Source organism: Melanaphis sacchari, unplaced genomic scaffold (genome assembly GCF_002803265.2).
Source record: "Melanaphis sacchari strain LSU unplaced genomic scaffold, SCAv2.0 Contig61_pilon_pilon, whole genome shotgun sequence".
Lineage (NCBI taxonomy): Eukaryota > Metazoa > Arthropoda > Insecta > Hemiptera > Aphididae > Melanaphis > Melanaphis sacchari.
In genome coordinates this window covers 618,632-645,217 of record NW_020271437.1, presented here as the reverse complement: position 1 = coordinate 645,217, position 26,586 = coordinate 618,632, and the positions used below count along the sequence as shown (strand labels likewise).

Genomic DNA, 26,586 nt, shown 5'->3' with positions numbered 1-26,586 from the left:
TATTATATTAATAATATGTATACACAGTATTAACATGTATAAATAGTATAATAAGTATTAATTACAAAATGTGTGATATTTAGATTAAATTAAATTTAAAGCCAGAAGAGGGTAAGTGGCCAATAGACAGCGTAGTATGATATGTTTAGGGAATTGGAAGAGATTAAATCACTCCTATTTATGTAGTTTATTTGCACTTGACGAGTGAGTTATTAAAAATTTGTCTTGAAGCGATCCGATTCAAGTGATTATTAACCCTTCATGAGTTTTATTTATAAATAAGAGAAAAAGTTTAATTAATGTTGGAATGCACGAGTTTATATGGATTGAGTCATTAGTATAATATAATACGTCAAAAATCTGCTAACTTTTATTTATTGGTAACATCTAATACTGTCTTCAGAGCTATACAGAGGCCCAGAGCTGTACACCGCATACCTATAGTTATAGTACCAAACAAGTCTTAGAAGAAGAATAGTTATAAATTATGTGTTGTTTTTTTTTTTTTTTTAAGTAGTTTGTAACAAAATAATAAAAGTCCAAATAATGCTAATTTAACGCTTTAGATATAAAATGTCTATAAATACTTTTCATAAAAGAAGTCTAAACTAATGATCACATTACGGTTTGAATTTCAGTAGGTATCTTAAACGCAGAGCAATAGAAATAGCGTTGGTTTCCACTATCTTTGATCTAGCCCGAGCTTGATTTTCAATAAATAAACATAATTTATATTTGTTATATAACTTAAACCATTATCAATTATAATTAGTTGTCTCGCCTTGGCTGTGTAATAATATTGTATTCACGAGATTTGTGGTTGATATTGTAGTGGTTTAATTTCATCATTACTTACAGTTTTAATTTTTTTTTTTTTTTTTGCAGTAAAATTATTATAAGACGCAGAAAAAAATTACAAAAATCACTCGGCATTAAAGGTTGGCTTTATTTTATCATTTTTTTTTTTGTGGTGTAATCAGCCGTCATTAAATATTTAAAAATTGTAATCAAAAATATATATATACAAGAATCATTCAAATAATATTAATATTTTTAATATATTAAACAGTCAATTTTCGTGTTTGTATAATTTTGGTAAACGAGTAGAAACATTATATGCTATTGCTATAGTACGCTTACATGGGCGTAAGATTATTAAATTCATAATATCTACTCATAAAATGAATGACGTAATGACTAAATTTCACGTTTGAAAAACTGACTCGTTCGAATTATTAAAAAATCAAATGTTTCGGTGGCATTAACAAAATATAGTATTTATGACCGAGTTTTTACTAAGAACTAAAAACTAAACTAGTGATAAATAATATTATTATAAAATATTCATTATTATTTATAAAAAAAAATAACCACAATGTATCGTTAGTCTGTTAATATAAGATACCTATGTATATTGTTTAAGTATAAAGTATAAATTATATCTACTATATACTCTATGCTAATGGTACAAAACCTTCTAAAACATTCAAACATACACCCGACATCCCAACGCGAACAAAACTTTTACAATATTCTGTCAAACGTTTATTTGTTTATTTCGACATTTCAAAATGTTTGTCAACTACATTCACTATCACGAGAGGCTACTACAATAATTCAACTAAAACTGTGCACCATAGCTTTTTTATTGCTTGCCGCCGATGAATTATACGATTTTTTTTCTGATTTTACCATAATATTATCGAAGAAAAGATGATTAAATTCGCGATAAAAATAACTGCTAAGCACATTTCTCATTGTTCAATCAACAATTTTTCACCATTATCAGACAATAGACTTCATTATCGTTTTAGATTTACAAACTGCTCGACTTTTTATTTATAAGTACATGCCAAATCTCGGACCCAAACATTCATGTATGAATGATCCAACGATTGCGTACAATAAAAATGAAGAAATTAACGAAAATCATCACATGTGTCGTAATATTACTATTAAAATTAAAGGTGAGTGATGATCTTATTATTAAAATCGATTTTATGTTTCAACTAAACAACAACGTCTTTAAATTTTTAATACGAGTCTTAAAAACTGCAATACATTCATGTAAAATAGGTACTGCTCATAAAATCAAACCAATCGGGTTTCTATTACACAACAATATTATTTAAATAGTATTTAAGATTTTTTAACTCGTGTCTCGTTAACTGTTATAAATTTATGATTATTATTATTATTAAGTGAAAACGTGACAATGAGTTGTACCTACTTTTTTAGGCAATCCGGAATCCGAGATAAATATCATGCATAACCTATATATTTATATACTGTTTTATTAATGCATATAGTTTACCTGATAGATGTTATTTAAAATTTTTTTTTTATTGATATAACTAATTTGTAAAATATTACATCTGACTATAGCCATAGTAGAATAATTCGTTTTAATCCTGTTGTATTAATATTTCATAAAGTACTCTTTTTTAAATTTAATTTAAAGCTCATATCAATATATGGCTAATAGTATTAGCTCTATTTTTAAAATATAAATATTATCAATAGTATTTTTTTTTATCGATTATCGCCATAAAATTATGGATTTATCATTTATCAGAATAATTATACCCATTGACGTTTGTGATAATTATATCATGAATGTAAATAAGTACACATGATCGAGTGTGACGTGTTGTTTTACAAATTTAATTTCTAGTTTTGAAGTGTTTACTATATGGTATATATAATATACCATTTACCAGTGGATTTAACTAATATTATATGTTATCAATAAGAACTAGTCATTTAAAACAATATTATGATATGGAATAATTAAGTAGTTAATAATTTCAATTTACTCATTCGTAGAGTTATATAGATTAACAAAAAATAATCGGTATCGATATATATATATATTTTTTTAAATATTTTATTTGTACCTATAATATTGTGCTTATAAACATATGTTATATTATAATTGTATTTAATACACGAAGTAAATTTTATCCAAAAATGTCATAGATTTGATTAAGACACTGTTGTGTGTTAATTATTAAATCTTATATAAAAAAAAATCATTTTAATTGATAGATAAGACAAAATATTAAAAAACATTTTTATTTCGAATACATAGTTATAATATTGCATCAATATACACTGTCAACATTCCGCAACAATATAGCACCTACAACTACTGATTTGTAATGAATTAATAAGGGTGAATATAAAAAATGTATTATGTAAGTGTCGACTGTTAATCGAACCCAAGACCACTAAATGTCAATAAATTATATTCGATTGTCATCTAAGTATATTATATTATGTATTAAATAGTAATTTTGCCAGTCAAATTTTATGAGTCAAGAACTAAGTATCTTGACATTTTTGGTAGATTTTCAGTAATTTTTTTCAATGTGTGTGCCGTAAAGGTATTATATTATATTAAATCACTAAAATCTGGATTACTTCAACAAAGAGTTAAACGCCTCTCAAGTAATATCAGTACTGTGGGCTATAGGTCAATATTAAAGTTAATTTGAATGTTCTGTTAGTAAGCTTATATTGACCTAATGCCTAAAGTGTTGATTTCATGATACTATCATAGCCACATTTCCTATAGTATTAAAAATCTGATACCCGTTAATATATTACTTAATTGTTTTTACTGATGGTAAGTAAGATATTGGGATGAATATATTAAATTTAGTAATATATATTAATGTTTATTAAATTTAAATAAAATAAAAACTATTACAATAAAATTGATCTTGGCAAATATATGAATAATGACTTATTTGTCCTTCGAGATGGAGAACTTTACCTTTTTAAATACTTAATTTCAAAAAAATATTATTCATAAATATAAATAGCCAGGTACCCTTTTTGTTTGGATAGTTAGCAATAATTTATTGTATGCCAAAGACTTAATTAATACAAGGTCATTAGAAATAATGGAAAATTCAACAATGTCTCTGTATTAAGTATTAATTGAAATTTATTTGTATTAGTTTTTAATTTTAAATTAATTTTGTTTTGTTTTTATTTTTACTTTGTGTACATATTTCAGTCATTTTAATTTTTTTTAAACTAATAAATTCTTATTTATATTATGATAATAATTATTTAATCAAATTTGTATAAGGCCACACAATATTCAGTATTTATTTAATTTTTTATGCTGTGGTAAAATCTAAAACGAAAATGTGCATACTAGCGTATGCACATGTTATTACTATAAAAAAAAAAATGTAAAATAATATTATTATTTAATTACTTGCCACTAAACAATAATAAAAACATGAATAAAAAAAAATTTTTCGTCTTCTACTTATTATAAATTAAAAACCAAAATATATTTGTACATTTTTCATTTTACTTTGATTCATACGATTAATAGCTCGTCAAACAAACATTTCTCAGTTTGAGAAGGTGTGGTTTACTCAATTAACGTGTAATGTCACGATGCCCAAGGTACGGGTCCGTTCGTCCAGTATATTATTGCGAGTGTATATTATGACTGTACTAAAATAACTTGGCTTACTTAAAATTGAATAATTAGATAAAAATTCTATCGGCAGTATCACTTTCAATAGAAAGTAAAAATTAATGTCAATGTCAATGTCTTGTATGTACATTAAGTATTTTTTATAAATATTTGTTTTGAATAAATAAGTGAATAGCTATATAGCGTGTCAGTAAGGATAACATCAAAAGTACATTCACTAAAAATTAGCATTTTTACCATAACACAATACATAAAAATTATGATTGCCTCAATAACCTTGAAATTATGAGATCAAAAGCTTAAAGGTATGTATCATTGTTACTGCTATTTTTTTTATTTCTTAGTAACAAATTAAATTACTAATATTATAAATTGCCTAAATGATAATATTAAAATAAATGTATGTTAATATATTATAATTAAAAATTAATTTTTTTTTAATAAAATATCGTTTGATTGTAAAACTTACCATAAATTAGCCGATAATTAGTAATTTAATTTTCTAATCAATCAATAACTGATTGCACACATCTGAATACTTATAACAAAAAATAATTTGTAACAAATTCTAATTTTTTTTTTTTTTTTTACTTGTCTACTTAATAAATTCTTTAAAATGTCTAATAGGTAATTATTTTAACAATTTTATTGAAAACTCAAAATCAAAAATTTTTAGATACACCAAAAAAATCAGTTCATCTAAAAATGAAACATTTAAACGAATTTTCATCAACGTTAATAATTATAATTTATAATATCTCTCTGAAACTTCTTCTTCTTCTTCTTCTTCTTCTACTAGCATTTCTACTCTCTGAGAGTTTTTGCCGCCATTACTACACTTCGTCACCTGTCTCTATCTTGAAACTTCAGTTTTTAAATACAACAATTCCCAACGTCTTTTGTTTCTTTATCAGAATGTTGGAAATTATCTTCAATTATTATTTCAGCATGATTTATAAATTTACTTATGTGTTCTAAAAACAAATAATATGTAAAATATATGTTATTATAGTTAACATTTTAATTATGTACAATCAAGTATAAAAAAAATACAAAACATAATATTATCTTGGAAAATGTTACACAAGATTGATTTTGAACAGCATATAATGGTCGAGAGTTTGATATCGATACTTGCTTACAATCAACTTGACAATCAAAAATATGCGATTAGTTATAATTTTCTTTAGTTTGAGTATTAATGCTTCTGTAAGCTTAAATTTAATGTAATTATCTAGATTTTTTTAAACTGAAAAAATTAATTCTATATAAGATTCCAGTTTAAAAAGGCCACTGTTATTGATTTTAATTAATTCATTCTAAAAAAAAATAATTACAATAAAATGATCTTCACAATAATCATAATTTCTTTTAGATATTACAGGATCATTACGTTTTACTACTTAAAACCACATTTGTTTACAATCATAAGGAACACTCATAAATCGTTCACCAAGACATTTTGTTGAAGTATTTGTACATTTCAGTACAAAAAAATATTTGTATTTTGAGTCGCTTGACATGTTTATGAATTAAAATGTGTATAATAATAAATTGATCATAGATTCAAAGAACAGATACCAAAAACATTTAAAAAAAGTCACGTGTGATAATTTAATGTACATATTATAGGTTATACTATAAAAATTAAACTACTCATGATCTATGTAATAATATAAATTATAATAATTTCATACGTGTAACATGGCAAGGTAACACCAATAGGCGGCATTCACGCTATAAAAATAATATAATATACCGTACGGAATTGTGACATCACGACTAAAAAGAGGGAAAATATGAATATTTTAAAATCTTAAACACGTTCGCTTACCTAACACTTAGTTACTCAGTCTTTTTGTATTTAAGAAAAAATATTTTTTTCCCATAAACATTAATATAGTATACATGTATACATTTTTTATACAATATTTTTTAATCGATTCAAATCCTAATTGATAATTATCATAATACAAATAATGTTCGATAATAATAATAACTTGCAGACAGCATAATTTATAATCGATAGATAAACATGAATATATAATAGGTTTTAAACTATTATTATTATTATACTTTTATTTTAAAAATTCAAAAATACACGAAGGAAAAATGAAAATCATAATGGCCGCTCGAAAACTATAAAGTGCTTAATATATTAGGTAAATAGTATTGTTTTCACGTCGATATACTTTAATTTTAATATTTATAGCTCATAAATCTGTAGATAGTTTTAAAACATTATATAAAAATACTCTTTTTCATTTAAGTATGTAGACGTATGTAGTGCAATATATTATGATTATAGTTTTTAAAATTTTAAATTAAATCAAATATAATTATCTAATAAATTTGTAAATAAAATATTTAGTTAAAGTCTAAATCACTATATGAAACCATATTTCACTATATTTATTTTATTTATAGTATAATAATAAAATATAATTAACTTATCTATATTTCAATAATCAATTATTATATAAATCCAAATTGAATCGATAAAAAATATTTCTGAAACGTATTCGTATTATTAAACCATAAAATTACATAGGCAGCTTATGATTTTGCTCATCTAATCGTTCATTCATGGTTATAATCTTTAATTTCTATCCATCATCCTAAAATTAAATTCCCTTCACTTATATCTCTTACTATATTTTCACACTTGCCTTGTCCACCTGTTACAACAAAAAACTCTTATTCTTAAAAATACGAATTGATTCCATATACCTAATTCGAACAACAAATAAAGCATACTCAACTATTCTCCTTTAATTTGTAATAATTTTTAATTTTACCTACGCAGTATAATCGAATTTTATATTTTGAAATCAACTATATTGTATTGTGGACTTAACTAATTATATCATATGCTATATAATTTTCTAGGGTAAATAAAAAATCAATAAACGTTAATTTCTGTACTAAACGATATTAACGAAATTACGTCCTGTGTGTTTTAGTGTCTCAACTGCTCGAACAACACGACTACGACGCTGATATTACCATCTTCCAAGTATGCGTCAACTTCTTCCGATCTCTCGTACGGCGGCCTCTCCCCTTCGGAACTAGCCCAGTTGTCCAGCACGGATCTAGTACTGCCTACGACAGTGCACGCTATAGTATTGCTTGTTAACGCTCTACCAACGTCACCGTTTTTGCTGTCCTTTCTGCCACCCCCGACGGTATGCAACGTTTTGGACGAACTGGCTTGGCGGCCGCCGCTGTTAAACTCCATCGAACCACCGAACGTAGTGTGTCTGGTCGAGACGCTGTGCGCATCACCGTCACTGCTGAAAGTCGCACCCGACCATACCGTCAGCGAGCTGATAACCGCGATATTCCTATGCCCGAAAATCGTGGACGCTTTGCGGCCGTCCACGGTCGTCTGTCTCTTGACCAAAATCGCACCGACCGCGCTATGCCGATTGTCGCCCGCCGTGAAAGCGTCTCTAATCCATTGCGTTTTGTCACCGAAAGCGTTTGGCACGCTCAAGCCAGCGGAAATATCAACCATCGTCGACGTGTTCGTGTCGGCCGAATGCCCGTTGGCCGGATCGACGAATCCTGTCGATTTGATCGAACTCCTGAAAACTATAGCGCTGTCGCCGACCTTCGGCAATCAAACCATATCCACCTCACAAGTGATCGCTTTTCTGTGCCGGTTGTCCAAAACGACTCCTGCCTTGCTCGGCTGCGTCCCACCGAATGTCGTAAACGCTTTGCTAAGCCACTTCGTTGAGTTTAGCCATCAAATACCAGCCACAACCCTCGCCGACTTGGTCACCGTCTTGACTAGTCCGCCATTTTCACTAAACTCGTTGAACCCCCTGACCGTTACTTCGTTGCTGACCGCGCTTTCGCCCGCTAGCGTGTTGTGCTCCATCCCGTCTGCCGTGCTCATCCAACTGTTGACCGATCTGTCGTCGGTCATTCTGGTGGACACCGTCACCGCGGAAGCGATCGTAGGCCTGCTCTACGGTGTTACATGCGTGTCGCCACATCTGATCTGTGAGATACCTACGTGCGTCCGGTCTACGTATGCCACGCGATTGACCTCACCCGAGGTGACTAGTACGATGTCGATCGAGGACAGCATCAAGTTGATCGGTATATTGTGCAAAACCCAATTATTTTTGACCGAACTGCCAGCAAGCTCCGTGAATGCAACCGCAACCTTTATGGTATCCAACGAGACGCTCTTGAACGCTACACCGCCATCGGATATTATTGATTTCGTTCATTCCGTAGCCACCTCGTGTGTGTTACGAGAGATTCCACCCGATAATATTAGAAAATTGTTGTCGATACTTAATTCTATGTCATCGTTAAAAGCGTTGGACTTGAGTTACTTTTCAAAACTGCTTTCAAGTATAGCGTGCTGCCCATACCTCACGTCTACGCTGTCGGGCACTCAGATCGCAAACGTACTCGCTACGCTGATTTCGATTCCCGGCGCGTTACAAGGAACGTCCAACTCCGTTTACATAGGAATTTTGACGCAACTATTCACGACGCCTGACTGCTTATCAGGAATTCCGTTCACATTGATTTTGGATCTGTTGAATCAAATCGAAATCCAAACTTCCAATGATGTATTATGCGCAATTCCGCCATGTGCGATAGCCGCGTTCGCTGATTTTCTCGAAACGGATGCTGAAGCATTTACTTCATTGCCGCCGATAGACCTGACGGCTTTGGCGAGCTTGCTGTCCAAATTTAATTGCATCTTAGCTCAGCTGTCTGTGAAAACGTTGAGTGCCCTGTTCGATGCGATTGTCGAGTCGTCATTGGCAGTACCGTTGGAAAAGAAAATCAAATTGATTATCGCCATACAGTCACTGTCGCCGTCCTTGTTGAGTTCACTACCACCCGAGCCTATCAGTGAGATATTCAAATCATTCGGTTCGTTCGACGTGCTGGGCAGCCTGAGTACCGAGTCTCTAGCTGAATTGATAATTGCCCTCTCGACGTGTCCACGTCTGCTGTCTAATGTGGACCACGCGACGATACGAGACTTGTTAGAGTTTCTGTCGACATCGAAGAGCACACTGAGTGCTTTGGAACCCAATATCACCGCCAATCTGGTGATTTCATTATCAACTGTTGAACAGCTTCTAACGTCCATTCCGGTGGGTTGTTTCGTACGGATTTTACTAGCGTTGCACACAGTCTTGCCGACCGCTTCGCGCTCAATACCAACAACCACAGTGATAGAGCTGTTGAAATCGTTGACGCTTCCGGACACAGTGATGGACGGACTGACGTCAACAGACGCAGAAAACCTCGTAGATCTATTGAATACTGACCACGGACTTTTGGCCGGATTGCCACCAGTGGTGTTGGTTAACCTGCTAACAGCAATTACTAACCGGTTCGCCACCATGCCGTACGATAAAATCGTCTACCTGTTGGCGTCCGTGAACTCTGCGTCACCGTGTCTTCTATATGCTGTACCGGAAGTCATATTAGTCGGTATACTCGATACGATCGGCACACGGTCTGTGATCTGCACCCTTCCGCCTAAGTGTCTAGCCGCGTTCATCTCTGTCTTATCCGCGTCGCGGTGCCTGATGGACGTCGCACCAGCCACTATGCTAGACTCTTTGCTAGGTCTACTGTCGTCGGCGCCCACGTTAATGGCCACGTCTGTGCCACCTAACACGCTAGCCGACTTCTGCACGAATTTGGCTCTGACACCATCCGCACTGAAACGAGTCGACGTGTCTATTATCATTTCGCTGCTATCCTCAGCCGAACCTGAATCAGTTCGCACCATACCAGCCATGGTCCTGTACGCTCTGTTGGCATCGCTATCTGATGCGAAAACCGTACACGAACTTCGACTAACTGTAGTAGCTTCGTTGCTACGGATCATCTCCACGACGCCACGTGTCCTCGACGCCTTGGTTGGTGACACACTCAACACGATCATAATCAAGGCGGCATCGTCAACGCGCCTGCTCCAGAAATTGCCACCGGGTCTATTGCTGTCCTTCTTGGAGGTGATCGCGTCTTCACGGCTCGCACTGGAAACACTCCGACCAACCACCGTCGCTCACCTGTTGATTTCGATCGCCGAGACTCAACCCCGGGTCCTACTCGCCGTGCCTTCAGCCGCGGCCTCGGCCTTGCTGCTGGGAGTTTTCGGTTCGCAGCAGGCGTTCGCCTCGCTTCCGCCACCTTCGCTCAACGGTCTCATCGACATACTCATCACGTTCCCCAACCTGTTTGCCAGCCTTCCACTGTCCGTCCTAGATGACCTGCTCCGGTTTTTCACATCGTTTCCCGCAATCCTCGGTTCCATTCTGTCGTGCACGTTGTTCAAGTTCCTTGCCGTTCTGTCCTCGATGCCTACACTGCTCCAGACCTTACCTCCTGGCACACTTATCGCATTCATAGAGGCACTGTGTACTGTGTCACCAAAGTTCCTGTGCGCCTTACCGGCCTCAATTGTCACAGAGCTGTTTAGCGCCGTCACCATCGAGCCCGCGTTGACCACACTCACGCCTTCGACGGTCGCCTTACTGATATCGGCTCTCAACACGTCTCCCTGCCTTATCCTCACCTTGCCCGCGACTCTGCTATCGACGTTAATCACATATCTGACGGCCAATCCACGGCTGTTGAGTAACACCCCTAGAACCGCGCTACTCACCTTCGTCCAAAACGTCCAATCTCCCGAATCCATTCCTCGTATCCCAGTCGTCCCAGTCGGACTTGGTCTGCCATGTCTCGCTACCAATCGTTTCGACAATTTTACCGCCATAAACAATAACCACACGGTGACTACTCCAGATGGCAAAACATATTCGTACGATAAAGATTCAGACACGGTGACGGTGTACAATTTTTCTTCAGAAGATCCCCAAACTCACTTAAATGAAAACCATTTTGAAGATTCTAAAACCGATTCAAATCTAAAATTAATTCTTCCGGAAAATTCCAAAGGAACAACTACAGTATACGAGTTTCCCAAAAATCAAACAGTTCCTATCAAATGAGAAATAAATTTAACAAAATAAATATTACATCATACTTGTCTTACAAATAGACAGTTAATTATAAAAACTTAAATATTGCTAATGTTTTATGTAATGAAAAGTAATTATACCAACCTACTTATTTTTTGGTTAATTAATTTCTAACTAGAAATATTTTCAAAATATTATACACTTGTGTTTTAGACTGGAACAATAAAGCTATAAGTATAATACTGATTTTATAATAATACCTTATAATTTTTTTTATTCTTATTATTTATTTATATTTTTTACATTAAGTAAAATTGATGATATAGTAAAATATTATGATAGTTAAATTTGTTTTACAATAAACCATTAATTATTCACTACTTTGGTAATGTTTATGATATATAGGTATTTATTATTTTATATAGTTTTTAATTGATATGTAATTTATTTTTTACACTTAAGTTATAGTAATTAATTTATTAACACTGAAATAAAAATAATAATAGGTATATTGAATAATATTTTGACACGTTTATTTAGCTGTTCCATTTAAAAGTAAATAATAGTATTTAAAAACAGTTTAATAATCTACTTACATCAATGAAAACATAGAAATTTATAGAATCAAAGTAATTTAAATCAATACTTTTTGAACTATTATTATTAACATAAAAATGCACACATGTGAATTTATTTAAATGAATAATTTCTTGAAAATATAACAGTATCCATAAATTGATAATTAATCAATCCTACATTATCAGTTTTTACTATTAATTATTAGATAGTTAATGATGTTTTATATATATTATGGTTTATGGAATATATAATTATTATAGTTTTAATGTTTATTTTTTATTTGAAATTATTAAACATCTTGAGTAGGTATTCAATCTTTTTTTTTTTAATATTTATACCTAATAAATATACTAACTAGGATTATAAACTGAGAATAATAATTTTAGAGTTAATTTTAATCCAAGAAAACTTAATTAAAGAAGTGTATACAAAGAATAAAAATAAAAACTTATTATACTCGTAAATTATACATTTTTTTTAAACTTTATAGTGCATTATTTATAATTTATAAATCTAAAAAAACCATTTAATTTTTTTCTAGAGCGTAAATTTGTTATCAAATAAAGTAAAACATGAAGTTTTATAATTTATTATTTATTGTTTGAATATCATAATTTTTATTTTCATATTATTACTGATATTAATTACTAATAATTAATACAAAAAATAATAATCCACAAAATATATAGTTTTGTTCAGTGATTGAAGATTATTTAAGTTCAAATGGATAAGTACCTACCTACTTGATTTGATTAAATTTTCAAATATTATGAATCTTTTAAGAAACAATATTAAACATATACTTTTCTAATTTTTTACTGTTATCAGTGTTATCTGTTAATCTATTTTTTTTTATTTTTTTTTTTTTTTTTATCAAATTTAGATACACCATATATTTGCCTTGAACGATTTTAAGATTGTAGTGAAAGAATCGTGTTACTATTATTGGGATATGACTATGATATCGCATTAAGACATATTATAACAATTATCAAAGAATAAAACAAAAAAAAACCCCATTAAATTCGTGTCATTTGTAATTAAAATTACTTATGGGTATACATCTATCATTTATTTATTTTTTTTTTAAACAAACATTATTATTATTATTAATTTCTTGTATACAATATGTATCTAATATATAATATACACAATTCCGGCATTGTTTAACCTTGTCTCTGGCCATTTAAACGATGACGATCATATTTTAATAAGCAAACCCTAATATACTATTTCACCAATCACGCATTTGAAATTAATATAAATGTAAACAAACATACAACACGATAGTTCATAATCTTCTTGTTAAATGTTTGCTCGTAAACGTGATATATCGTATATCATGATTAATGGGAATGTAATTATTACAAATGTTACGACGTAATCATGATTATTGTTTGGTCACTATGAGTCTTTACTCGGGTTCAAGTACAACAAACAAAGCTATTAACATAACGTCATGTTTATTTCAATATTCGAAATTTCACTGTCATCTTACAGTAAAAAGTCAACATTGGTATATTCATAAACTTTTTTTATTATGACTATTATACTAATAATAACATAAATTGTTGTGTCTATAATAAAATATAGGTAATTAAGTACTTGACTAATTTATATGCACTTGTTCTAAATTCCTATATGAATTTAAGTAACTTAACAGTTCACAGTTTCACAACATATATACAAACTTTCTTGGCGTTCGTTGCAATAAAATATTATTATCAACACCAAATTAGTTTTACAATAAAAAGAAAATGTATATTATAGAAAATTGTGTAAGGGTTATTATTATTATTGAATTTATTATTAAAATAATTATAAATTTCTATGTAGATAATTACCTAAATATCGGTTCAAATAAAATTAACATAAAAAAATAAAATAATAAAATAATACCACATGGAAAATCAATTAAACCAGTATATTATGTGTAACATTATTTTCTTAAAAATGTATATAATACCTAAAAATAATTTGAACTTCAATAGACTGCACAAAATTACACTTAAAAATATTATTTATTTTAATAATAGTTATTATTTTTCGTGATATTATAATATCATGGTATCTATATTATTCACAATTTGTTTTTATGAAAAGATTTTTACGTCTGATCATATTATCATAACAACGACCAAGGAAGCTAAAAACAAGAATAATTAAAAAGGTTAAATAATATTTGAATTATTTTACGTTTATAATTATCTTAATTATAAATGCACTAATAATTGCATAGCATTTTACTCCTCCTCCTTATATAATTACCACTTGGATTCGTATGAGTAAACACAAACTTCGATAATATAATAATAAATACTAATATGACAAAAATCGGACAAGAATCGCGATAGGTCTTTGTGCATATTTTGTTATTAACATATATTTCGTGATAATTAGATCTGATGACAGGAGTACAAGACTGCTTTCAAATTTAATAAATCATAATAGTATATAATTAGTTATGAATTATGATTAATTATACTATACAAGCTGAATTGCCCGTCGTTACCGGGTTTAAGTATAAAAATGTATATAATCTGGCAGGATTAAATAATGTTTATTCTATTTAAATACAGTTTGATTAAGATTTTTGAAATAAAATGTTATACGTATTAAGTAATTATTAAGACAACTTTATTATTATCATAACCTATTCTATTAGTTATAGCTTTTGGCCGCAGCTTCGTTTGCGGTAAGTTTTAGCAGTAAAAGTTTAAAATAAATGTTTTACGAGTACTACTAGTTATTCAAAATATTATCTACAAAACTTCCTTGTAGACAATATCTTTGCTAATCTATTAGTAGAATACCAAAATAACCTAGCTACTGGATGAGCTTATATGTGAACAAACTACGTAGAACTGCCTATGTGAAAAACAGTTTTTTTATAAGTCTAATCCCGCAATTTTGAGAGTCTGACCTTGATATTTAAATTCTATATCTTAGAATTGATTGTAGACAAATAAAAATTGTTTATTGAAAGTGTTTCCTAACGAACACAGTTCACACTCCATATAACAACGAATATATATATATACATCAAAATCGGACTTCAGGAAGTATCCTAAATTTACTTAATTAATATTTATTTTAAACATCCTTTCTTAGTAGATGTCTACGTCATGAAACAAAAATCAAAACAACTGATCGAATTTTATACTTATAGCTTCAGCGTTTTTGACTAGATGGTTTTTTCTGTTTTTACATTTTTCAACCCTTTTAACCCCCTTAGGGGTTAAATTTTTAAAAATTCTTTTTTAGTGGATGCTTACGTCTTAAAAGCAATCAGTACGCCAAATTTCAGTCCGATCCGTCTAATGGTTTGAGCTGTGCATTGATAGATCAGTCAGTCAACTCACTGTTTTGTATAATACGTATATTATACAGATACAGATTGTACATTACACATACATAGTACATAATATTGGCTATACAACATTAAATGTTATAAATTATAATACATATAAGGCATCATATCGTATTTTTTTAGGGCATTATAGTCCGTGCTCTAATTATAATACATACAAACAATAACATATTACTCAAAAATGCGTTCCAGGCAAACTGTTTTTAATTTTTAGATTCCACTCATCATGAAGCAATAAAAATAATGATGAAAATAATATGTATTTCCATTTTAGTTGATTTTTTAATAGTGCTTCACCCACTCGCGTGGATTTCTACGAAAAAAAAATAAATAAAAATAATTGTTGACGGACCGAGTTTCGTCGACAACTGATCTAAATTCCGACTAGGAGTGTATGCGACTGTCGTTTGTCGGATCCTTAACCCACAGCTGCCGTCACATCGACGAGTCCAACGATCGGCCGGGCCCGGTGACCGTCGTGTTTTCTGCTGCGATCCTGGTACCGGTGACTATCTGTTAACGTCGTTTCCCTATAATGTAACTCGATAAGCTGTTTACGAATTTTATCAAACTTCATCTGACGTCAGGTAAACGTGTTTTGGTGTACATATTTTTTCTCTAGTTGTTTTTCCATGTGTTTACTGATATTGTGATATTATTTTTATTTTATTTTGAGTTGAATACTATTATTATTACTATTACAATTTTATTGTAAGTTTATCATTTAACCAGGTAATCACACAATAGTTTTATTTAAAAAAAAAACAAACAAACAGTTTAGTGCATTTTGTAATTGGCTAATTTGACTTAATAAGAGAGTTTACTGAAGTTTAGTTATTAATGTTATTATGATATTCCAAGGAGTAAAAACGAATGGGGAGATGATTGTGGTAAATATTATAAAGACTACGAAATCGCACTTTAAACTGCCATTGGTAACGCTTTGATTGTTTGTGTATAGCAGTTTTGAGCTCGATAAAGATGTAATTATATAGATATACCTTACAATTAAAAAAGATTTTTTTTATTGTTAATATAAAAACAGAGCTAAGCTATTAGGACGCATTTAATAACCATTACTATTTGTTGATTGTGATGAACATCAAGACAAAAAATATTAGATGTTAGATTATTTTTAACAATGTGTATGCATTTCATTTTAAAACCATAGATAACGTAAAAAAAATTAAAAAATTGAGTATTTAAACTGTGATTACTTCTATAATAATTACATTTTTAATATGATTACTAATAAATACTTCAAAATAAGTTCATTAATAATAAATTTATGAATAAAAAAAATAATACGTGCAGAACATTGCAAAAAAAAATATAATTATATGTATAAGTAGTCTTATAAATACAAATAAGGCATAATATACTCAACCATTAACTCGAGTAATTTACTTTTTCTATTAATCTAAGTGTAGATAGGTATAAAAAAAACAACAATTCAATTTTTAAATTAAAACATTTTCATTATTACAATATTATTTATTCTATAAATCATAAAAAAAGTAATTATTGTATATTTTGGATCATTATTAATTTAATTATTCTATATAAATGCTATTAAAATGTTGTATAGTTAAATTTGTTTAGTCTCATACAGATATTATGTTTATACAATTTCAGATTATCTGTTTGATATAAACAATGCAATAAACCCCAACATATAGGCATGAAGTTAACCCAGGATATTATTAAAAAACATTTTTTTTTATTTAAATAGCAATGCTATTTTTATACAAGACCATAGTCGTAGCAAAGTAATAATTATGACATCGGTAATATAGTAATACAAACGCAAAATCTTAACTATTTCATTTTATTTGTATGGTAATGAATTTATTTATTGTATACTATAAAAAATTTTATTGAAATACCTTGGTAATGATAACTACCTAGTTATAATATTAAAAACTTAAATTAGAAAAACATAACTTTCGATCAAAACCTTTTCAATTACAATATTATAAATTTATAACTATTCTTTATATGTTACTAAGAGTACCATCTACCTAGGTAATCTATTTTTAAAATTATTAATCTTATTCAAAACTCAAAATAACTGGACTGAGTTGGTAAATAACGTTATAATAAAATTTTCGTAGATAAAACAAAACAATATTATTAATTGTTCATAGATTTGATAAAGTATTCATATTATCTTATTTCCGATTTTTTTCGTAGTTTTGTGATTATATTTTAATATTTTATCATATTGGTTTATAATCGTTATACTAATACCAAAAAAAAGTCGGATCACTGATGGACTAATACCTGATTGATCACAAAAACCATTCTTTTTTCGTCTTTTTATCAAATGGGAGTCACGATAAGTTTACGTAATTAAAATGCTATAATTATTTTAATATATTTTTTAAAAATTGCTCCACTTCACATTGTCTGATCGACTTCTAAATACCATCAGATAATATTGTAAATTAATTTAGAATAATAGCAAATTGAGTGATTAATCGCTAATGTTCTTTTTACGATTTTTTTCTAAATCAACCACCTCTTCCTTTTCCCCATATTATATTGTAAAATATGTTTGTTTTGTTTGTGTATTCAGTTATTTCTAGGTATGATAGTCAAAGCGTTCGAATTCTTAAGTTTTGTGTAAACTTGTTTTGATTGGACGTCCGCGACGTAAAGTAAGCACTGCACGTCTGCATGTATTATACTTAGTCACTATTCTACCCACAAATAGTGCACGCATTGGGAGGGAACGCATAGGAACTCAGCTCCTAAACGTGCTTTTGATATTAATTAGCGTTCCCATGCTACATTTTCCTAAAAGAACGCACGGGCACGCAATCGGGCAATATAATGTCAAGGAAATATTTTTTTTGTATATTATACCTATACGTTTTTTAATTGAATTTCCTACCTATGATTTTATCTATTTAATACAACTAGGAAAAAAATTAAAAGTGTAAACATATTCATACTTATAGTCAAAAATAATATACATATATCAGGACTTATTTAATTTAAAATATGATGGTAGTAAGGGTGTGGTGGGAGGAGGTGAAGCCCTCCACAAGTTAGTGTTAAATAAATGTTTAGTGAGAATGCTGTTTTTTTAATTTCTATTTGAGTTCCCATTCTTTTAATTTCCAATTCGAGCACTGCCCACAAACAGTATAATAATATGATAGGTAATACATTGCTAAATTATTTTAACGGTTGTAGACATTTCCGTATACAAACGAGTTGAAAGTATTCGGCAACAATAATTTGTCGTAATTTTTTTTTTCCTCTCTCGCACTGATGTTGTAGTTGCATGTAATAGGTTCGACTCTCATCTAGGCCATGCATCATTATTATTACCTTGACCACGCTTTGGATAGTATATATTTCATTTTTATTTTATTCTATGTTTTATTGTAAGTTGTTAATGCACATCTTATACATTTTAATGAAAAATATCTCCAAAAAACTCACCATTTAAATTATAATAGATGTAATAATAATTTATTATTTGTAACGGTGTTTATGTTAGCATTATCAGTATTAATATGGTAGTTGGCGTAAATTAATAAAAAAGAACATAATATGTATGTAACATAACATATTTTTTAAGTTCAAAAATTATTATAGTTTTACGAAAACACTTCGTATTTTGATAATTTTTAGTTTTTACATGGTTGATTGTATACTTGTAGTATATTGGAATTATACATATAGATTATAAATAGACAATATATTATCAACTAGATATGTAGAAATGCCCAAAATACTAAGGTTTTTCGTTTTTTATAACGAGTTTTTAATGTTTAATCGTTAATAATTTCTTAGATAAGAGATGATTAATTCTCATTCAATACATTATCAACTCATAAAAATATTCTATCTTTGAATTTATAGCAACTTGGTAAATGTTTGACTTAAACGCTTATAGAAAGCACATTTAAACTATTTTATTGAGGTAGAGGGTGAACGAATCATTATAATATACACGTTACATATCATACAATAAAATCCCCCCTCCCAAAAAACCCAAGGTAACGCATTAGATACTTATTATATATCATATATAATATACATACATATATATATACAGACATTGACGAATGGAAACATAATATTTTATATTTATAATTGAACAAGCTAAAAATTCATTGTTTTATACAAATAAAAATCTTGTTTATTATAACTCTTGGCCAGAGATTTTTTGGGGATTTGAAAAACTTACCAATTATTTGTAGTTTTTACGACAGTCAAATTAATATTTTCATTAAAAGTGATTTTATCATTGAATTAAAATTTTTTTTTTTAATCACATTCATTTCACTATCTAGTGATTTACTCAAGGAAGTACACTAGACATCTACAATACAACAAAGTGACTTCCCTAGTTTTTTATTTTTCGACGGTAATAACTTATAAATATTTTCGCATTTTTAATTTATTTTTTAGAAATGTTATGTATTATAAATACATATAGATATATTTCATTTTGTATGACTATTTGCAATATTTAATTATGTATTAAAATATTACATATGAGAAACCGATAATCATATAACTTTCATTCGGTAGTACTTGTATATAATATGATAATAGTATACTAGTATACATAACACGTGTAATATTTATAGTTGGAATGTATATGGATACCCATACCTATCACTTCTATAAGCTATATACATATAGACTGTATCCACAAATTATTATGAAGAAGTCGAAACATACAAACGTTTCTTACTAGACGTATTACGAATTCGATACATTGATATGTACATATAGAGATGCGATCATCATACATCATAAAAACACTTCTCAGCTCGACGAATCCTATAATTCTATGAATAGTTGATGAATAAAAGAATATATTAAAATTTAAAACGTTTAAAAAAATAATAATGATAAATTTGCACGTAAAATATGAGTATAGATCCAAGCACAGAATTCTTTCTTCAGAGTTTCAAATGGTACTATTGTCTATTACAAATAAAAAAACATTATAAATCGTACTAAAATATTAAACTTGATAAACATAAATAATTGGTCCTAGCGTCGAACATCAAAATAAAACTATAGTATTACAGTTAAAAAAAAAAAAAAATTGAAACTATATTAACTTAATAAATCAATGATTTATTGATTTATGTCTAGACTGCCGTAGAAAAAATGTTTTTATTATGACAGAAATCTGTAATTTTTACAACACCCATTTCTATTAATAACACTATCAATGCGTTAATCATTATACCTCCACATATTACAAATTCAAATACATTTTTGATGTGTTTCGTAACTCGCAAATATATTTTAATTTTAAATAAATATTGTTCCCTTCTAATATTTTGTCGTTATTATATTTTAAAAATCTGATTGCTACAAAATACTTTTTGCATTAGTTATAAATTTATAATCAATATTATAATCATTTTATCATTTATTATTAATTTAATGAATTAATTTATATACTGATTACTGTTATTGTTTATCAACATTAATATTTTGAAAAACTTTACTTGTTAAATTAATGTATTCTAAAATTAGGTTCCAAAATATACCTACATAGTCTGAAAGCTATTTATTTGTTATCTTAGTCCAGTAGCATAAAATCGAGTGTTGCATTTTTTTAATGTTTTTAAGGTATTTAATACACTGTCGCATAAATTCCATAAGCTTACAGGTAACGGCTTATTTTAAAACATCAAAAAATTTGGTGTTTTACACATCGGCGTAGTTACTGTGCGGGGAAATGTGTCACTGCCAAGTAATAATATTATAGGTACATTGTACATGATAAAAAGTTATCATATAATAAATACTTTAGTAATTGTTGAGGTAAATATCATAAATATATACTAGTGGCTTTTTAATAAAAAAAAAAATATGTTTATAATATATATAAATTCGTTTTATAGTGAACATATTACTTAAAAAACTAGCTTTCATCTAAATTATTTGATTTTATGAATGTTAGATACCTACATGCATTTTTAACATTTTATACGCTGTATTCTTGTAAAATATAAACTTTGTTTATAGGTACATTAATTGTAACATATTTTTTTAAATTTTAAATAATTTATTAATTCCAAATTCTCGTAATGCGGCAACTAGGTACCTATAATTCTAAATAAATTAAATATTATTCTAAAATAATTTGTTTATGAAATTCTTTATGTTGATCGACTTTAAAGATAAGTCAATAACGGATCTATAAGAATCATTTTTAAAACGAATGATTTATCATTATTTTGAATTATTTGACTATACAACATGCTATCTTGCGTCAAAATAAACTAAGCTACAGTCTCCGTATCCTTAACGGGATTTTTTTATTTAACTATAATGATTATGTTTTTTTTTATTATTTTATTACGAAATAAAGTTTAAGTGAAAAAATAAATAAATATATTCCACAAGGTTTAAAATACTATAAGTAAATACGAAGTAAGTAACATAATGACAAATTACAAATCACTTTCGTTAGAAGACATAATATAATAATTATTTCACAATATCCTCCGTAGTCTGACCCGCTTGTTTCGGTCTAGATATATTTTTCGTGGTGAGCATACCTACGGTTGGCAGATTTGATCCATATAGAATGTCGTTTCAATTTAATTAATGATTAATTGAGGCGATGTTATAATCTCCTTGAGCTCGCATATATTAATAATACGTACAATGTATATTAATAATAAATAAGTTCATAATATAATATTTTTATTTACTTTATACAATCCAAACTTGACAGTATAATGAGGCATATTATTGTTTATGATTACACATAAACTCTTCTTAGTCTTTATATTATATAAAATAGAACATAAAAATTAAAATTATATTTTAAAATTATTAATAAAACATATAATATAATATGTATATAAATACCTAATACACCGTTGAACCCTAGTTTAAACTATAATAATTAATTATCTGTTATTTTCAGATCTAAAGGGCGTGTCGTTTCGAATATGATTAAACAGTTTATACAGTTTATTTCATTTCACCTAAATAAGGTGGCATAATGATCACCATATTCAATATTTAGTATTGCCTAATATACCTTACAAAACATATTGTTATAATATTATGTAGCCTATGTGGAATAAGTATTTATTTGAACACTAAGGTACCTAACCTAACCTATATGTATGTATACAGACACAATTTCCTAAAGTTATCATTAAAACGTGATTTTAATACATTACATTTAAAAGGTAGAGATGTCAAATAATAAATAATTAAAAAACAATTCATTATCATTCTAAATTACCTGTTAATTATACCTATACCTTTATGAAGTAGATACCGATAAATTTAGAAAACAATTATGCAATGACCTTATTTGTAAGTTTGTAGTTAATTAAGTATATACTATATTTGATGATGTGATTATTCGAAAACTTTCAATTTTTAACTAGATTTTAAGTGTTTTCCGGCCTTTTTCGACCCCGTTATGTTCGTATTTGCATTGAGTGTATCGTTTAAAAGCCGCACGTGGGCCCATTTTTTCGTATTTCATTCATAGCGGTCGCAATCGCAGTAACAAATACGGCCGCCGACCGACAGTTCTTCCGACGTTTTTCTCCAGTTTTTTTTTTCGCAGATCCGTTCTATCCGTATTCGTGTAGTGCGTGTCATTTAATAGCCAACATGTATAGATTTGTAAGCCGATTCCGTTGGTGTAATTAAAAAGAACGATTCAAATCGCGGACACCAACCTATCTACGAGATATGTATTCTATACTATTTGCTTAAACTTGTGCATTTGATGCATAATATATTAAATCGATTTACATGTTGTAGACTTATTCGTGTTGAATAAAAGTCATGTATGCTATCACATCGTTCTAGACCGTTGACGTCAGTGAAGGAAATTGAACTTCTTTGGACTAATATGATATTATGTATTTCATTATTTAATTGCTTATACTTTAATTTAGCACTGTGAACGTGTTGTAGGTATAGGTTTTCATAATGCAGTGACTTTTGTTTCAACTCTCAATATTTATTTATTCATGTATACAACTGTTTTATTTTCGGTAGCTTAACCTGTAAACCCATCTTCAACCACGGGTTGTGCTCAATAGCATAAAAATGTTCTCGAAGACGTATGAATCGCACAGTATAATATTCATGTACTTGAGAGTATATTATAATATATTTAAGAGTGAATAGCTATACAGGTACACTATGTCTTATATAATGTATAAGCAATTAACATTTAATATTTAATACCAACATTGCATTGCTTTGTATAACGTACATAATGTGTTTCGGTAGAAGAATTTTTATCATTTAAATATATCATACTCAAATGATTGTTTCATAGATACTTTTAATTATTAAATGATACATTTAAATTGTGGCACTACTACAATATGTATGTATATGTATATATTATATTGTATGGTTATATTATTATATGTTTTTTCATGCCAAAAATTTTACATACAATTTTGATGTAATGTCTTTTGTGTGTACTCAAAATTTAATCTTTGTAATCAAATAATTTATGAATAAATTTGATAAATTTAGATAGTGTATGTTTTTAATTTTTTAATAAATGTAAGTTAAACACAATTATTAACATTAAAAACATACTAATTATAATAACACGTATGCTATTTAACTGATACATATTTTTTATGGTAAAATTTATATTATATAAATTAATTAACTTTTGTTATTCAATAGTTACCTAATCAATAACGATAATAAATGTATAATTATTTACTACAAAATAGTTTGTTAGGCTGTAAATTTTTTTAATCGAGCACACAATTATTGCAAATTTTAAATATACATTTAATTATCGATTTTGTCATGATGTTTTTTATATAAATAAACTTTTTTATAAAATGTTATATAAATTTATTATTTAGTTTTTTGATATCTTCATAATTAAACATAATAATTGTTTTTGTAGTTGAAATATGTATGAATAGAATGGTATTTTAAGCAAAGTTACTATAATGTACATATTTTGCTTCTAATATAAAATTTTAGTGATCAAGTACAAAGAATATCAAGTATAAAGAACATTAATATTTATTTCTTTGCATAAATAATTTGGTACATTCAAATAGTGTGTAAATATTATGATAAACATGTATGTAATACACATTAGTATATGTAATACATATTATGACTAGGGATTTAAAATTTTATGAAATTTATTTTCTTGAAATATTTAATTTCAATGAAAGATAAAAAAAAAATTAAAATAAATTGTATTTAAAAGTTTATAGTTTCATCAACTTACAAGTGAACATTTTCATAAGTTGGTTTATTGTATGAAACAAAGAAAATATTTTATAAATTTATGATATAAAAAATTTAAACACTACTTTTTAACACACCGGAAACCGACTAAATATAAAATATTCATTGTCAATATTTTTTTGTATATAATCAATATATTATTTTAATCATCTATAACCGAAAACGTTTAAAAGAAGAAAAAGAATTTTGAAATATTTCAAATTCAGAACCCTATTAATGAAAATATGAACAGTTATTATAAACTAATACATTAGAAACATACTAAATAAAAATATTATATATGCAATTTAAGGTTTCATTACCCATAAATTACAAGAATTCCATAGATAAGACAATGTTTAATGCAGAAATCATTTCATCTGTAAAACGGTTTAAATGCTCGAGATTCGGCATCAGTTTTTAACTCAAATAGTAATATATAGGTTCCCATAATTTGACTCATGCTTAATCTGATAACTAGACATTCAATTTTTCATTTACAGTAGGTATTTATTTTTTTCTTTCTTTCAAAAAGACCCTGGGTAAGTGACGTAACAAAGTATTAAACCAGGTGATAACTAACTGCTAGACGCTCAAAGACAGCAATTGAGTTATCCTATTGTTCCATATACGAAAAAATTTCGATAAGGGAACTTTGCGAAAGACTTTAACTTGCAGGTGACCAATTTTTAGATACTCTTAAATCATTCCCAACCAACTCCACGATTGATTTTCCGATGAAAAGATTTTCACTTTGTCAACTCAAAGGTGCTGAAGTTACCTTGCAAACCCCGAAATAAAGTACACCAGTCTCTAATTAGCATATAAACTACTAACTGTAACTATAACATATTGCTGTAATCAATTTTAGTTATTTTTAAATTAAGCATTATGTGTAGGTACTTATAATGTTGAATATCTTTGTGTTTGATGTGTATATGCTATTGATTATTAAATATTAATATACTGCGTATATAATTGTACAATTATATATTATATGTTACTTGTAAATAATTGTAACGTGTGTTGTTTATACAATATTAAATAATAATATTTTCTCATGAAGTATTTTTAAATTAAATTTTATATCTTAAAATAAAGTCGTTTTAGGGGAAAATGTTTGGCATTATAAGTGGTAAAAATAGATTTTTTTTTTTTTCAAAAGAGAATTTAAAAGTATAGACTTGACTCATCTATCTACTAGAATTAAAACATACAAACAAAGTCATTACAGCATTAATAAACATTAATAATATCGCGTAAATTATTTCGGGTATTACGTATTATAAGTATATTATAATATGTAATATGCATAACAAAAACGAGAGTTTTCGCTTACATATAATTTATATTTAAATAAATAACAGTAACAGAACTATAATAAGTACTTATACATATATTATCGCGAGAGTTGTAAAATTCTAGAATTATATTATAAAATATATTCAATGCTGTCCTTAGGGTCTCTTCTCTCGTACACATATTATAATACACGCTCACGTCCGTTCAATCATCACACCACATCTCTTGACCACGTTCTGTATATTCGCGGCTATATCTACGTGAACGACAATATACCTAATTTTATAACCTTATGATCGCAATACCAGGCGTGGCATTTATTACTCGTTACTAATATGAGCAATAGTAATAATTATAATAATGATATGCATATTGTATACGCAAAAATAAAGCATAGACGTCGGCGTGGAAGGGAGAAGAAGTGAAAAAAGTGATTCTACGCGCGGAATGAGGTCAAAAACTAGGAAGAACACACGCCGCTTTAAGTGTGCTACTGGGTTGTTGCCTAGCGCGAGCGTGAGGTACAAGCGTGATGCAACTCTGGCGACTTCGGACGACAGTACGCGTCGGACTTATATAACCCATCGAGAACGTTTACAATCTTGGTATTTGTGTGTGTGTGTGTTTATTTGTAATGTGCGTCGCCGCCATTGTAGTTG

General features: G+C 28.6%; 1 protein-coding gene across 1 annotated transcript; it reads left to right on the top strand.

Annotated features, from left to right (window-relative positions):
• Positions 1–1,883: 1,883 nt before the first annotated feature.
• LOC112600161 lies at positions 1,884–11,466 on the top strand. Its single transcript, XM_025347335.1, has 2 exons — positions 1,884–1,967; positions 7,426–11,466. Exons 1-2 carry the CDS (start codon positions 1,884–1,886, stop codon positions 11,464–11,466), a joined length of 4,125 nt encoding a protein of 1,374 aa, XP_025203120.1.
• Positions 11,467–26,586: the final 15,120 nt, after the last annotated feature.